Below are 16624 nucleotides of genomic sequence, written 5' to 3' on the forward strand. Positions count from 1 at the left end.
ATCCAGGGTAAAATGTGATCATTGTAAACTTCTATACTATTTTCAAGTGAACTCCAGACAATTTGAAAATATACATACTTATTTTTTTGCAGATGTATGAACATTTACTGTCACTTATAGAGGTAATACATATGTGATACACACAGAATGCTAATCATTGTTTGGATCCAAAAAATGCTTGCTGTCACAGTAGCCTAGCTCAATTTGTTGACATGCTTTACTATTAAACTGCATTAACTATTCTGTGTATCACTTAAGCCCACTGATGTGATGATTTTTGCTGTCCTCCTCCGGGGAGCAAAGGAACGGTGAAGAAGGGTTTTGATTTTTCTCAGTCCAGTCAATAGTTAAAATCATTTGTTAAATATTTATTACATTAAACAACCAGAATATCAGTCCATCCATACTGACAAGCTTCAATGTGCCACACATTTATCGTAAAACAGTGAGTATATAAACTAACAGTTTGATAATCTGCCCCACGTTACCTGTAGGATGAACTAAGAGCCGATGATGGAGCGGTTGAATTGAGCTATGGAAGTGCAGGTTATGTTTCCAATAGACAAAGCAAGTGCATAACTTAAAGTTATTAATAGATGTATAGTGCAGTTATATCTGATTCTAGCTTTTGAATTATTTTCTGCCATCATATTCAGAGGTTTAGCCCTGGCAATATTATACATCAGTACATCATCGTGTATCATTTTCCACAATGTCCATTTTTTACAGCCATACAAAGTGCAAAGGTCTTTAAATCAGCTTCATATACTGCCAACCAAAATAACACCTGAAGCTGAACAACAGTAGGCAATCAGGTGAATGTCTGTATCCACTGAATGGGTCAGTCCTACGGATGGAGCAGTTTCATCAACATACAGGATGGTTGGCTGTCATGTCTTTTTCGTATTGAGAGGAATTGAGGCCTCATTCATAACCAGCTGGATTTCTCCTCCTCAAATTTCTTTGGATCAATGAAGGGCTTGTCGATGGACTTGATCATCAGTTCGCCGCAGTAGACGCACTCCGACGCGATGATGTCATCCATGTCTGATTTTATCTGCTCGCGGCTTGTGCCCGCATTGCCCTTTCCCAGACTGGCAGTGTCTCCTTCGTCCTTGGGCGCCGGGCGGTGTCGAGACTTGGAGGTTTGCGTGGTCGCGGCCAGCTTTTTCTGCAGCTCCTCTAGACGACTCTGCTTAAGGGGCGTCAGGTGAGGGGTTACTTCCTAGAAAGCACAGGAATAGAAAATGTGCTTACGATCAGTATGTTGATACTTTTTAGTCTGACATTTTTCTTGCTTCTCAGTAGTGTAATTTGCAACACCACAAGGATAACTTCACAATCAATATTTTCAAGACCCCTTAACTTACATTTAATCCGGGATTTAACTCTGTATTCATTTTGTGAACTCATTGATGCACAAAAGAGCGCGTTTCAGTTTAAACCATCCTGCACCCTGTACCTCTGATTTGATAGTTACAAACTAATACTTTTTTTGGCATCTTTTAAATGTATAATTGAAGATATATTTCAATCATGATACTTTTAAGATTTTAATTAAACTAAAAGAACACATCATTTGTGCAGTGGCACAGAAGCAGCCTCTGAGATATACCTGGAACAGGCAGTCGTAGTGGAACATGTGTCCACACAGGAACAGATAGAAGGGTCTGTTGAGTAATGGGAAGTCACATGAAGCACACTTTTCTTGGGAATCCACAACGCCATATTTGTTCCTCATTTCCTGGATGTCCTCTCGGATGCGTTTAGCGCTCTCCGTGGCCTCCTCCATTTCCTGCTTCAGCTCCTCGATGTGCTGGTTGTACTCCTCCAGGGAGCTGCAAATGGCCTCCTAAATATAAAGGTTCACCACCAAAATCAAGTCAAAAAATATTGGCATTATGTATGGATATGTTTCTCTTGTTAAAAAAGGAAAGGAAACTCTTTGTTACAGACCTTAAAATGGTCAATGGTGACAAAGTCTGGGAAAAATGGCAGGATGTCTTCAATCTTGAGCAGGTTGCAGCTGGACAGACAGTTCATGGCTTTCTTCACATCTTTCTCCTCCTGCACCACGTGCCGCGCGATCTTCAGCCAAAGCTTCTTCCTCAGTTCCTCGTCATCTTCAGGCAGGTCCGCACACGACTTGGCCAAGTCTACATCTACCTATGGTTGATAAACACATTGCAAGTGAGTGGCATTAGTCAAATTCAGTCAAAGATTTATGATATGTTTACTACAATATCGTGCATCATTTGGACACATTAGAGTGGCATCTAACCATTTTCTCTATGATCGATTAATCTGCAAAATATTTTCTTAATTAATAATTTGGTATATAAAAATTTGTCTGAAAGTAGTGAAACATTTCCATCCCAGTTTCTTAAAAGTGCAAAAATTCTTAATATTGAGTTAAATATGATATAAAGCAGAGAGAAGTCGGAAATTTAAGAGGCTAAAAACAGCATTTATTTTTATTTTTTGATGAAAAACACCTCAAACAATGTACAATTAATCGGCAAATTGATTCGTCAACAAATTGCTGTAGTTCAACATGCAATAAAAAAATTAAAAAACATCACTTACTTGTAAAGCGAGATCCACTGCCTCCTCATACAGCTCCATAATCCTATAAACCAGCACACAGGCCTGGAGGTAGCCGTTCTCAGCGCACAGCCTGAGGGCGTACTTCAGGTCGTAGTGGATCTCTGAGGGGTGCGTGCCCGCCTGCTCCAGGTACCACAGCAGGGAATCCGGCTTGTACTTGGCGTAGAGCGACAGCAGGTAGTTATGGATGGCCTCCTCCGTCACGGTCAGCTCGTACACGCAGAACTCCATGTAGCGGATGGTTTCGCTGATCTGCTGCGTGCTGCCCATCTGGCTGTAGTTCATCAGAGCCGGGATGAGCTTCTTCGGGTCCAGCCGCTTGCCCATCTGGATCCACGCGTCAACCACTTTTTTGGGAATGTGCTGCATGAGGACCGGGGAGAACTTGTAAAAAAGCTTTTGATCGCAGTGCTTTGAGAGCACATCCAGGGCGGCGCTGTAGTCGTCGTGTTGGCAGTAGTGGGATATGACTCTCTCGTAGTCCTGCATGACGACCGAGAAGTACACCATGTCGTCCACGTTGCCGTGGCTGGCCAGCAGGTCGTAGATGGTGCTGCGGTTGTTGTACAGGCACTCCTTGTGCTTGGAGCTGCTGAGGAATTCTCGAAACTCTTCGCGGGTCTCCTGGAAGATGACGCTGTTGCCGTCGCTCTCCAGCTGGCCGAGGCTGTTCAGGTAGAGCTCGGCGAGCCATGTGACCAGCAGGGTGATCTGCGTTCTCTCGCTCTGTTTCAAATTATTCAGTTTCTTCAGTAAGAACTCCTTCAGGGCTTCCTCCTGTTTGGCTTCGATGAACTTGAGCGCTATCTCCTCAAAGTAGTTCTGGGTCAGCGCGTAGCACTTGGCGCTGTCGATGTACCGCTTGTTCTGGAAGCAGTGCTCGGCTTCCTTGGCCAGAACCATGTCCATGCACTCGGGCCGGTCCCGGCAGTACTCCTTGGCCAGGTCGAACTTAGTCATGCTCATGTACATCTGCCAGACGTCCCTGGCCTCGCGCTGGATGTGGTACCGGAACACCGCCCGCTCAGTGTAGATCCACACCAACCCTCCAACTGGGTCCTTGATCATCTTCTTTAGGGTGCCAAATTTATCTGGGAACACATCCTCGTACACCTCCTGTCCATTCAGGGTGCAGATGGCCTTTACTCGATCATGGAGCAGCAGCAGGAAGTGGAACTGGGTCAGCACGATGGAGATGGGCTTGTCGAGACTGATGTCAATGTCAGGCGTGTACTCCCATACCTGTGTCATTAGGGGAGAGAAAAATATGGAGGAAGAGAGCATAAGATAAGGAGAACAAAGGAGTCAATGTGGAGAAGGTAGAGTTATTATTGAAAGATGTATGATGTGGGATTTTTGCCGATATTTTCCAACTCCTTCTGATGAATTTCCAATGCCGATGCTAATATACGCACTTCCTTTTTTCCATCTAATTGTATAGAAATCAAATCTCTCCTGTAGTGGAAATAGCATACCCTTATATAATGTTGTTATGCCTTGTGTTACTGTTATGGCCCACTGGCAGATTCAAAAGGTACATGTTCACCAAGAGTTTTTTTCAATAAGAAAACTACTACATCTAAGCTAACAAGTAAAACAAACCTTATATTTTTTTAATGTAAAATCTTTAAACTTAACGGAAAAATGTATCTTTAACAGGCTTGAATAGTGCGGTCTCTTAAGACAATCTTCAAAAATAGGCACAACTAGGGCAAATTTGACCTATTTCAGTAGTCGCAACTAGTCTATTAGTTTTGAACACTTTAAAAACCTCCAAACTGTAAATATTTCTTACGGGACCAGATTTGTAACCAGTTTGAGTTACGTACACAGATGCATCATCTTATCGGCCTGTCATATCAGAGGAAATGTTCATTTCTGTCCGACGCTTACATTTCATTTAATACTTATGCAGTGCAAAATAACCTCATAAATGTTTTAGCTTCTGAATAAACGTTTTTAAATATACATTTACCTGCACATCGCTCAGCAGGGAGTCAGGCCTGACATAATCCAGCTGACCGTAAAGAACTCCGTTACCCATCATCCAGCCGAAGGACTTAGGTGAGTTGCGGAGCTTCGGGGTGTAGAAGGTGATCTCGCTGTAGCCCATGTTGGCTGGGAACTCCTGGAAGCTGGGCAGCAGGTCCTGGTTCTGGCTGAAGATGGAGCTGAAGCCCTGCTGCTCTGACCCCTCGGCCAACTTACCCACAAACTGGAACAGACGTTTGCGGGTGGTGGCGATGATGAAGTACTTGTTCTCTGAGCCCCCCCGCTCCACCTCCAGGCAGCAGACTGGTGCAGGCTTCCCATCCTCCTCCAGGGAGTGGACCTGTTTCAACAAGAGAACATGGGTATTTTCATGCAAGGAGGGATAAATAAATGTGAAGGATGGTTTTTTCTACAATAATACCACTAAATGAATATCACATACTAAACACTGCAACCCACACATAACAATATGTTACGTCGTACCTGTCTGAAGTATTGATCTGGATTGGTGTTGAACAGGCTGCCCTCAGTTGCAGAGATCTCCGCCTCAAAGATGATGCCTTGACTGGTGCCAACTAGGACAGGTCCTGTGTTTGTCTCATTGCCCAGCTGCTTGTTCCAGCCCACGCTCTCGATGAGGTGGCCTCTCCAGCGGGAGAGACTGCGCACCTTCTGCGTGTTCCTGTTTAGGTACAGACACTCGCTGGTGCTCAGGCAGATCAGCAGATGGGAGCCTGTGTTAGGATATGAAGAAAAATACAGCTGATTGAGTTAATAGGTCAAAACTGACTCACTAATACTATAATATCATGTAGTAGCATTTAGAGAAATTCCGATGTAATTGTGAAATACCTCATGATACCCAATAAATGTACTATATAAAACAATAACAAAAATATGTGTGTCCTGTATAAAGGAATGACTTGAAGCTATATAATTAAAACAATGCAAATCTATTGATTACAATATGATGGACGATTGACTCACAGAAAGTCTCATTGTAATAAACAATATGTAAATGTAATGTACAAATATGTCCTAAGGGCAATTTTTTCAAAAAATCTGATTGGGCACTGTCTTTTTACTCACCAGTGGGGTCCAGGAACAGTTTGTGCACTTTACTTTCATCTTTCCGTCCTAATTCAATCTGATTAGGTTGATCTGGCTTGGCCAAATCAATTCTGTACAGAAGAGAACATTAGTATCAGTATCTTGTATCATTAACAACTCATTTAGATGCTCCAATAAACAACAGCTTACAGCAGATGAGTACAAATCAAAAGGAACAACAAGCACTAACTCAAGGTAATTCAATCAAAACCGTACAAACGCCAGTGGCCGATAACAGTGTGTTTAAAGGGCTTATGACAGTGTTATTTACCTCAGCAGGGTGTCCTTTCCCAGACTCATGCATAGCTGATTGTTGCAGACTGCAAGATGGTTTATCCTCTCAGGTGGAGTAAAATCGATCCTCTGCTTGTTGAATATCGGCTTCTCTTCCTCAAGTCTCACATTCACAAAGCCTAATGTCAGGGAACAAGTAAAGCATGTTCTCAATGAAACCATGGAGTTAACTAATTGTGTATTTTTAACATTCCTTAAAGGTTCCAACAACCTTATAGCACCCTTGAATGTAACTAGCTAATGAAACGGAGCAGCTCCAGAGAGGACGACTAACCTGAATGTGTTATCCCGATGTTGGCATTTGACAGGCGGCTGTGCTGCTGCGCAATCTGCCTGGTGTTTAGAGAGTCCTCGTACTCGTCCAGAATTGAAGCCATGGTTTGAAGTACCTTCTTTCTAACTCGTTGTTCTCCCTGTAAATGAATGCCCTACATAAACAATGGCTGGCAGAGGAAAAATCCTAGAAATGTATGCTAAACAGCTAGCTAGCTAACACAACCTCCTCCCATTGAGGGCAAGCGAGAGCATTTCCTCTCACTACGTGCGTCTAAATTCCCAAGGAAGATGTATAATATGATATGAAGATGCAGCAAACGTGTAAATAAGCTACATTTCAATCATTCATGCTATCATAATAACAGCTAGCTTAGCTTCCGACTACACAACACAGGGTGGACAAGGATAATCAGGTGACAAACGGAGTCATGTGATCACATTTGGTGTAGTGCTTATCTTGGACACCAGGGAGCGCCGTTTGTCCAACCTTAGTGTGAGTGGTTGGTGATGAGATGTTGAAATGTAAAGGTCCCATGTCATGGCCATTTCTACTGATCATAATTGCATTGTTGAGGTCTACTAGAATAGATTTACATTGTGCAATTTTCCAAACTCACATTGGTTTCTCAAACAGCATATCTGTATAGTATGTGTATTCACTCTCTGTCCTAAATGCCTTGTTGAAGTTATTGAAGAAATATGCTAATTCTTCCATCAAAATATTAATAAAACGTAGGCTATTTAAAGTATTCAAATGCAATAAAAAGAGGTGTGTTCAACAAATCAATGCTCTAATTGAAAAGTCATTTGTTGATGGTCCCTAAGTGAAAGCCTCGTTTCGCGGAGAAGATCTCCCCGTCGTAATACAGCCAGCAGCAGGGGAAACTGAAACTAACTTCACCGCGGTCACAATTTATACATTAAATCAAGGAGGCAAGGAGTGTGTGCAAGGGGGTAAACACAGAATGTGAGACAAAAAGACATGTACATTGAAGTATAAATAAATACAAATAAGGAATATTAAAGGCACCGTTGGTAGCCTAATTATATACATTTGTATACACATGTCTTGCAACATATACCCTTACAGCAGAGTCGGGTACTGTACTTAAAGGTGGGGTAGATAAGTTTGAGAAACCAGCTCGAGATACACTTTTTGTTATATTCCATGGAATGCTCTTAACATCCCGATAGCAATGAATATCGTAAGTGCTTTGACAAAAAATCTATACAAAAATGTCATCTGTGGAAGCCGTAGTACTGTAAAAAGCACGACCAATCATTTTAGCCGGCCCGGCTAAAATAACTGGATGGCCTACCTGCCTGTCAGCCTTCCATCTGTGCACAAACTTATCTCGTGCCCTCATTGGTCATGTGCGCGTTCGTGTGTGTCGGAGGAGGGGCTCTGTAATGCTGTGTTCACACCGGACGCGATGCGCTGTTTGGGGGCGGCGCGATTACATGTAAAGTCAATGCAGAGACGCGGACAGACGCGAATTCGCTCCGACGGCGCGCATGAAGCGGTGGACGCGGCGCGAATCACACGATTGAGGCGATTGAACGGTGCCGCATTAAACGCGAGAGTTCAATTTTTTCAACTCGAGCGTCAAATTCACGTGACGCGTTCTCGCGGAAGCCAATCAGCGGTGAGAATCTCAGCCGCCGTCACTGACGTTCAACCACACAACATCAGCCGTTAGCTGTTAGCAGTTAGCACACAGAGCTCACAGCTCCTCATATCTGTTCAGAAACTGGACAAAAGTTAAACAAGTACAAACCACAGACTGTCTGTGTCATGGTGAATACAGTCGCTGCTTTATTTATGTCTGTAGGCCGTTGTTATGAGTGTGGAATGAGCATATACAACGTTAGCTTAGCCTGGTTGACCCGATCTTCATTCAGAAAACAAGCATTTTAAAAGGTGTTTTGCCTGCCGTCTTAATTCATGGTTGTTACTAACCGGTATCAGTATGTTGTTACTTCGGCATCATTTAGAAACGTGTATTACAATTTAATCACGGTAAAATATGTTCATTTGTTGTAGTTGTAGCTCCCGAGCCAGCGCGTCTTGTTTGAACGCAGCATAAACACAGCTGGCAGCCGCGGTGAACCTCCAGCGTTTAGAGCGATGCGATAGGAGCGATTAGAGCGAAGCGAATAGTCGCATCACGTCCGGTGTGAACGCAGCATAATACTGCGTTCACACCGGACTTGATGCGATGTTTGGGGGCGGCGCGATTACATGTAAAGTCAATGCAGAGACGCGGACAGACGCGAATTCGCTCCGACGGTGCGCATGAAGCGGTGGATGCGGCGCGAATCACGCGATTGAGGCGATTGAACGGTGCCGCGTTAACGCGAGAGTTCAATTTTTTCAACTCGAGTGTCAAATTCACGTGACGCGTTCTCGCGGAAGCCAATCAGCGGTGAGGATATCAGCCGCCGTCACTGACGTTCAACCACACAACATCAGCCGTTAGCTGTTAGCAGTTAGCACACAGAGCTCACAGCTCCTCATATGTTCAGAAACTGGACAAAAGTTAAACAAGTACAAACCACAGACTGTCTGTGTCATGGCGAATACAGTCGCTGCTTTATTTATGTCTGTAGGCCGTTGTTATGAGTGTGGAATGAGCATATACAACGTTAGCTTAGCCTGGTCGACCCGATCTTCATTCAGAAAACAAGCATTTTAAAAGGTGTTTTGCCTGCCGTCTTGTCTGCAGACAACGCAGCATAATGCTGCGTTCACACCGGACGCGATGCGAATATTCGCTTCGCTCTAATCGCTCCTATCGCATCGCTCTAAACGCTGGAGGTTCACCGCGGCTGCCAGCTGTGTTTACTCGCATCATTCAAACAAGACGCGCTGGCTCGGGAGCTACAACTACAACAAATGAACATATTTTACCGTGATTAAATTGTAATACACGTTTCTAAATGATGCCGAAGTAACAACATACTGATACCGGTTAGTAACAACCATGAATTAAGGCTTTGACAAGTCTGCAGACAAGAGGGCAGGCAAAACACCTTTTAAAATGCTTGTTTTCTGAATGAAGATCGGGTCAACCAGGCTAAGCTAACGTTGTATATGTTCATTCCACACTCATAACAACGGCCTACAGACATAAATAAAGCAGCGACTGTATTCACCATGACACAGACAGTCTGTGGTTTGTACTTGTTTAACTTTTGTCCAGTTTCTGAACAGATATGAGGAGCTGTGAGCTCTGTGTGCTAACTGCTAACAGCTAACGGCTGATGTTGTGTGGTTGAACGTCAGTGACGGCGGCTGAGATTCTCACCGCTGATTGGCTTCCGCGAGAACGCGTCACGTGAATTTGACGCTCGAGTTGAAAAAATTGAACTCTCGCATTTAATGCGGCACCGTTCAATCGCCTCAATCGTGTGATTCGCGCCGCGTCCACCGCTTCATGCGCACCGTCGGAGCGAATTCGCGTCTGTCCGCGTCTCTGCATTGACTTTACATGTAATCGCGCCGCCCCCCAAACATCGCATCGCGTCCGGTGTGAACGCAGCATAAGGAAGTGGCAGATTTTTTCCGGCTGTGTATTTTCAAATTCTAGCGCACTCGAGCTGGTTTCTCCAAAATTACTATACCCCACCTTTAATTACAATTTTGAATATTTCAATTGTATGCTACATTGAATTTCTACTTTAATACCTTTAGTTACTTTACAGATTTGGATTAATGTTGTGAAATCTAATCAATAATTAAATAAGACTTTAGTTACACCTGGAGTAAATGCACAAGCTACCCTGCAGTAATTAAAACTAGCTGCACCTTTACCAGCTATGATAACACTTGAATGCATTAATAATTATAATCAAAACATTTAATATATATATATATTATTCTGAGATGGACCAATCTGCATTATAAGTACTTTTACTGTTGGTACTTTGATTCTGATTTTTTTTTTTTACTTTTACTTGAGTAGTAACATTTTTAATGCAAGACTTTTACTTGTAATAGAGTATTCCTATTTCCTACACTCTGGTACTTGTACTAAGATCTGAGTACTTCTCCCACCTCTGCCTTACAGTTTATGGGCAAACGATTACACCAAACAGTAAAGAAAACAATTCCAAGGGGCCTTTAGTGTGTAATTCACGCTCATTTATATATAATAAAGCTAGAATAATTATTTTAAAAGTGATGTATGCTTTCTCCTCAACATTACTGATATAGGTAAAGAATATAGGCCATAACATGATCATAAATAATGCACAGTCTTTGTACAAGACGTAATTATATGGAATGCACAGATAATTCTGGGAAACAGCTTCAGGTTGAGCTGTAGGTTTTTTAACCTAATTAAAGAGTCATAAAATAAGATGTATTGAAGATTTGCAAGGAGGAAATCATAAGAACATCTATCTATCAATCTATCTATCTATCTATCTAAACAAAAAAAAAAGATTCTTTATTTCTTTCCTCAATGGGAGTGTCTATGCAAATCGCAACCTGTCCGATTACAAACTTCCCCTAAAGCGTCCCTCCCCACATGTCCCCGTCACTTTAGAACAGGATCTGCAGCCTCCCGGTATGTAACTCAGTATATCAGCACCCAGACAACCCTCAGTATCTATTCTCACCGTCATAGATCCGTAAGGGAGGAGAGAGTCTGCATTCCCAAAGTTTAATGTGCGGCTCGACATGCCACCTCACATGGATTACTTCTCCCACGAGTCCCGAGTCCCCTCTGCTTGCGGGCTGACCCGGGAAGATGAGCTGGAGCCCGGCGTGATCAGCTGCATGCTGGTCGGGGACGGAGCCGTCGGGAAGACCAGCATGATCGTCAGCTACACCTCCAACGGATACCCCACGGAGTACCAGCAGACTGGCTTTGACGTGTTTTCTGGTGAGTGATCATACACAAGAACCAATACAAAAAAAAGAATTAAAAACTGTTATTGTCATATGCTACAGCCTAGTTGTTGGCAATGAAAATCCCAAGCCAACAGTGCAACAAGAGATATGGAAGCAAATTAGTGTAATACAAACAAAATCAATACGAATTGTTTTTTTAATGTTTTAATTTAATTGCTGGTGTGTTTGCTTAGGTTCAGTGTTTACTGACACACACAGCTTTTATTTAACATTTTTCATTTAATGTATTGTGTGAAATGAAAATGAAATGTAATGTAATTGCCATGTCATGTGCGTGTTTTTTAAGTTAAATAGTTCAGAACTATTTTGTCATGATGCATACAGAACCACATTAAATATATATACACCTTTATTACAGAAAAAACAATCATCAAATCATATTTATGTGTGAGAAATATGTTGGAAAACAAGTGATCTAAACTGACTGATACTAACTGATTCATGTTACTGATTTTCAACAGGTCAGGTCCAAGTAGAAGGAGCCCCGGTTAAAGTTCAGCTACTGGACACTGCTGGACAGGTAAGACTATCTGTTTGTTTTTCAAAAAGAAAAAATGTCACCATGTTACTTTTAAAGGTTGTGTTTAGTGAGCTTTTTATATTACCAAATTCACACCTGTTTCCTGATCTTGAGTTAATTATGTCAAGGGAAGTGATACAAAATATAAAACCACCATTCCTAATAAAAGACACAGATGTTCTAGTTGTAGTCAAGATGAGTTGTGAAGGTACAACTTTCCTTGCTTCATCCAATATGTGACTCAGTACCATGATTTCACAATGTTAATAGATTACCTTTTTCTTTAGTGAGTCAGCGTCTTTCACTCATTTCTCCATCATGTCTGCACATAGTTTGATTGACACTAACTGTCTTTATGTTCCATTCAGGAAGAGTTTGATGGATTCAGAGCCCTGTCCTACGCCCACACGGACGTCTTCCTCCTGTGCTTCAGCATGGTCAACCCCACCTCGTTCCACAACATCACCAAGAAGTGGGTTCCAGAGATCCGGGCCTACAACCCGTCCGCGCCCATCGTTCTCGTAGGGACTCAGTCTGACCTTCTGCTGGACGTGAACGTCCTCATCAACCTGGACCAATCGAATGTCAAGCCAATCCCGAACTCCAGGGCACAGAGCATGGCGGACAAGATCAGGGCTGCAGACTACGTGGAGTGTTCTTCGCTCACACAAAAGAACTTGAAGGAGGCGTTTGATGCCGCCATTTTTGCCGCCATTAAGAACAAAACCCGCAAATCTAAGAAGAGGAGGTTTTCCGACAGACGCACTAAAGCTTTCTCCAAGTGCAGTTGGAAGAAGTTTTTTTGCTTCATCTGAACTCATAAACAGACCCTGTGGGTTGTGGACAAAACTTTAATTTATTAATATCAGTTATTATATGTTGTCAAGGCTCAGATTTATGGCAATTTAGCCTTGTTTCCTGTTGTGTAATTGGCCTATTTTACTCTGGGATGCCAAATGTTGCAAAGGGGAAACACTACATGAGCAAAGTAAACATTGGGAACGAACATCTGTGGGGACAGCAGAGAGGATTCTGGGTCATTCTCAGCCAGGGTTTTCCCTCTTCAGCAGACACTCGGGACAGTATGAAATTGTTTACATTATATTCAAATATTTGATTGTTCCAGGGCAATAGTAAAAACTTATCAAAATCAAAGTATGTGAATGCATCAGTGGTGTGAGCCACTCAAGAGAAGAAGGGCTGTGAATTTAGACTTTAAAGGAACATATCACCATACAGCCACAGAGCAGAAAGCAGAAGCCGTCATGTAAATGACGTGAATTTGCATTTGGGGCTTTGCTACCAGATGCAGCCTTTAATGTGAGCGGGAGAAACAGAAAGTGTCTGTGTTTGAGCAGATGGGCGTTAGCCAATACTTTGTTGTGTTCTCGCTGTCTGACTACTGCGGCCTATTTATATTCAGCAGCTGCAGCAAGTTCAGGTTGCAGTGAGAGGTGCCACTTTCGTACCTGTGTGTGAACGCTCCCCTGGCTGGTTTAGGTTGGTATCTTCTCGCAGAGTTAATCAGCTGACAATGTTATCACCCCTGACATGTATGTTTGATGGGATTTTATCATCTGTTTAAAGTCGTGCTTGAAAAGAAGCACAGCAGGACTTCTGTCAAAACAAATGTATTTCCTCCATCTTAATTCTCGGATCGGCACAGTCACTTTGTTTGAAAAACCTCTTGTCCTAATAGAAAAGTGGCACGGGAGTGGTAACCTTTGGCTTTTTGTCCCCGTCTCCCATCAATCTGCATCTGTAAAAAGCAAGCCCTGCAGGAGTCTTGACTCCCACCCTGCGGATTCTCCCACCAACACAGCCACCCTGGCATTTTATAATTTGCCCCTCTTTTGTTTACATGCTCAATACAATCCTTATCTACTCAATAGTGTAAGATAATACCCTTTTTTCAAAAAAGAACTTGCTTCTATGATGTATGTGCTAAAGAAAGTTAGATGTTACACTCCATTGTAACCTCTGAACCGAGCCAAAGGCTTTATTATACTTCTTGTGGAAGTTACTTTAATGTATGCTATTTTGTTTGTCAAAACAGGTCGTTTGTCATGTTTATGTATATGAAATATTCATAAGACATGGATTTTAAATGCATTTACTTACTCCACTTATGTTACATTTATATCACTGTAACTAATCGAATGAAACATCTCCTTCTTTGTGTGTCATCTTTATATGTGGGAGTGATGTGATGCAAATAAAATGAAGTGCAAATTCAACCTTCTGCGTTATGTGTATCTTCAGAACAGCTCAATGTTATGTTTGTGTACTTCACAAGCGATCATTTAAAGAGTATTTAGGTAGCGACTGCTTTAAATTCAAGGAAGAAGAGAATTTAAAAGGGAGCCATCAAAAACGGGGAGCATTGTTCTCTGCGGGGTGTCTGAATAATCCTCATCAGCCCTCCAGGTACTTTTCCTGAACCATCTCTCGCTGTAAGGGTATGATAAGTAAGCTCGGGCCTCCGGCTGTGCCGTGGCTCGACCAATTCTAATGCAATCCACATGACTGCTGATGAGGTTTGGCAGTGCCATGCTGTGACTGATGGCTGTGACTGATTTTGAAAGGGCTCGAGACATGGGAGAGTGATTGAGTCAAATCACTGATTGAGAAGAAACAGAAACAGTGTGCTGCTTTATCACAACAATAGAGAGGGCATACTGTCTTCAAAACTTGACAACATCATTGACGTTTATCTGAAAACTTGATTGAGGTTTGCTTGTACCTGCATTCTTTTATTTGCACTTAATAACATTATATATTTGTATGTCTTAAAAAATGCTTTAGGTGGTGTTTTTGCAGTAGCTCAGTCTGCAGGGACTTGGCTCTGGAGCTGGAGGGTCTCTGGAGTGTGGAGTGGGACTTTGAGACATATGTATATGTGTGTGACAAATACATAGGTTTTCATTATAATCCTCCATATTCTTCTTATACTTCCTTGTTTTAGGAGACTGGGACATACGATTTTCGCTGTCAACAACTACTCCTATTTTTATGCTTTTTTTTTAGCCTGAGCCAGAGACAATAGATGTACATATGATTATTTGTACAGCAAACTAAAGTGAACACAGAGAGAGGTTTATAAACCATAGCAGGGAGTGTCTGCTCAACACTTGTGGAGCTGACAGCTATGCATATGCATTTGTTTTTCGGAACAGGGAGGATGAGTCACAGATGAGCAAGAGGTTAAATAACACACACTGGGCCCAATACATCAGCAATCTGTTTGCCATTAGTCAGTGGGCCGTCCATCATGCTGCCATGTGTCAGGGCTCTGTTTAAACGGCTGTAATAAATGGGTCAAAGTGGGACATCCTTCGTCTCGGCCTATGACCTTGTATGGAAAAGTAACGCTGATGCAATTGGACCAATGCTGAACTCTGATTTGACCCTGAGGGACCATTTAGTGCTAGCCATGACAGTTTGAAAAGCTTGATCCACTGCAAGAACAATCTATGCATATCATGATATGTTTAGACTAACAGTGGAAATCAATTTACATTGTGAAAGGGGTTGCCCTGCATTCAAAGGTAGAGACAGTGAAAAATGTTTTTGTAAATCCGCTCCATGATTTACATTTGCACCAACACTTAATGGGATTAGCCTCTGGTGATAGTCGTTTTTATGTAATACTGCTAACAAACAGATAAACAAACCATACCTTAAACCCCTTTACAGAAGGGGAATGATCACTCCACAGTTTCCCTTACCTCTATTTAGCTTTTTAGCACATTTCAAGTGAATAATTGCGTTTAAAAAAAGCTGTAACTCTATTGTTCTTGTTCACTTTAACTTTTGTTTATCTTCGTTGTTTTTTTAGATGCCAAACACCGCAGTTTTGGGAATGAACACCGTCAATAAAAACCCAGGCTCAAAATGCAAAGCTATCAGCTAGCTGGTAAACTTAGCGTAGCAGTTAGCAGCTATTAGCTAAAGTGCTAAATATTGCCTCACAGACTGTAATATCGTTGCATTTTGAGTGACTCTGTAAGTATAGACAGACATCTTTAAGGCCTTAGTTGTTGTTAAGATATTGTTTTTTAAAGGCCTAACAAGGAGTTGGGGTAGCCTATCCCTGTTTCACCTGATTTCAATTAATCATAAAGGTTTATACTGAGTCTGTGTTTTAAAGTAAGTGCTGCTCATCTTTGTGTGAGGGCAGGTGAAGGCAGGCCATGATACTCCTTTGAGAAGGACACTTAAATGTCATGTGTTGTTTATGACTCTTTTCCACCCCAACTGCTTTCCTGTCCTTCATTCAGAGGCCAAACACAGATGTTCTGCAAAGATCTTCACATTAATACAAAAATATATATTTAGTATCAAAAACTCAAATCTTAAATCCATGTTGTTGCCCACACATGTTGCAGACACAGACACTGACACATATAGGTTGCACAGTTGCCCTAATTGAGCAATCCTGTAGGCAGTGTCGGACAGGTTTTAGGTTCCCATGAGTTCAATGAACTCCTCCTCCTTTTCTTTCTCTTCTCATGGTTAGTCATCTATTTTTCTCATCTCGACACAGGGCTGGTCCTCCTCCCAGGATCTCCTGCTTTTAGCGACTGTGTCAGTAGTAGTCAACCAACTCTTCCTCTGGCTCACAGCCAGTTTCACTCTTGCTGGGTTTCACTGTAGTCGAAGATTGGCAAGCAGGCCTGGGAATCAGCAGGTGCACAGACAGGTCTGCCTGGCCCAGGACAAAGCTTATTGGCTCACCACTGCTGCTCCTCGGTCATCCAAATTGGCAGTTAGAACAGTTTTGGCACGTCTCTTTTACCCATGCACAGTTTTTGATGTCGTTATTGTTGTATTGTCTCCATCACTGGCTGAGAGCCTGTCACAGGTGTGTGTGTGACATAATTGGTGGTACTGTTCCAAAAAAAATC

At 42.4% G+C, this 16624-nt stretch overlaps 2 protein-coding genes across 2 annotated transcripts; one reads left to right on the forward strand and one right to left on the reverse strand.

The window, feature by feature from the left end:
- Nucleotides 1-347: 347 nt before the first annotated feature.
- Nucleotides 348-6686, reverse strand: vps18 (VPS18 core subunit of CORVET and HOPS complexes). The gene is made up of 9 exons (XM_034150602.1): nucleotides 6278-6686; nucleotides 5981-6122; nucleotides 5689-5780; nucleotides 5083-5333; nucleotides 4583-4939; nucleotides 2587-3849; nucleotides 1957-2166; nucleotides 1616-1852; nucleotides 348-1225 (listed from the first exon to the last, which is right to left on the reverse strand). Exons 1-9 carry the CDS (start codon nucleotides 6378-6380, stop codon nucleotides 929-931), a joined length of 2952 nt encoding a protein of 983 aa, XP_034006493.1. The 5' UTR covers nucleotides 6381-6686; the 3' UTR covers nucleotides 348-928.
- A 4144-nt stretch (nucleotides 6687-10830) lies between these two features.
- Nucleotides 10831-13954, forward strand: rhov (ras homolog family member V). The gene is made up of 3 exons (XM_034150687.1): nucleotides 10831-11168; nucleotides 11659-11717; nucleotides 12086-13954. The coding sequence occupies exons 1-3, from the start codon at nucleotides 10964-10966 to the stop codon at nucleotides 12530-12532; spliced, it is 711 nt and encodes a 236-aa protein (XP_034006578.1). The 5' UTR covers nucleotides 10831-10963; the 3' UTR covers nucleotides 12533-13954.
- Nucleotides 13955-16624: the final 2670 nt, after the last annotated feature.

The sequence above is a fragment of the Trematomus bernacchii genome, unplaced genomic scaffold, assembly GCF_902827165.1.
Source record: "Trematomus bernacchii unplaced genomic scaffold, fTreBer1.1, whole genome shotgun sequence".
In the NCBI taxonomy this organism is placed as follows: domain Eukaryota; kingdom Metazoa; phylum Chordata; class Actinopteri; order Perciformes; family Nototheniidae; genus Trematomus; species Trematomus bernacchii.

Excerpts from the sequence above, each read along its gene's own strand:
- rhov (XM_034150687.1), top strand. The coding sequence starts at position 10,964 with ATGCCACCTCACATGGATTACTTCTCCCACGAGTCCCGAGTCCCCTCT. Across the intron at positions 11,169-11,658 it reads TGGCTTTGACGTGTTTTCTG|GTCAGGTCCAAGTAGAAGGA; the intron begins GTGAGTGATCAT and ends GATTTTCAACAG. Across the intron at positions 11,718-12,085 it reads TACTGGACACTGCTGGACAG|GAAGAGTTTGATGGATTCAG; the intron begins GTAAGACTATCT and ends TGTTCCATTCAG.
- vps18 (XM_034150602.1), bottom strand. The coding sequence starts at position 6,380 with ATGGCTTCAATTCTGGACGAGTACGAGGACTCTCTAAACACCAGGCAG. Across the intron at positions 5,334-5,688 it reads ACTGTTCCTGGACCCCACTG|GCTCCCATCTGCTGATCTGC; the intron begins GTGAGTAAAAAG and ends ATCCTAACACAG. Across the intron at positions 4,940-5,082 it reads CAGATCAATACTTCAGACAG|GTCCACTCCCTGGAGGAGGA; the intron begins GTACGACGTAAC and ends TTGTTGAAACAG.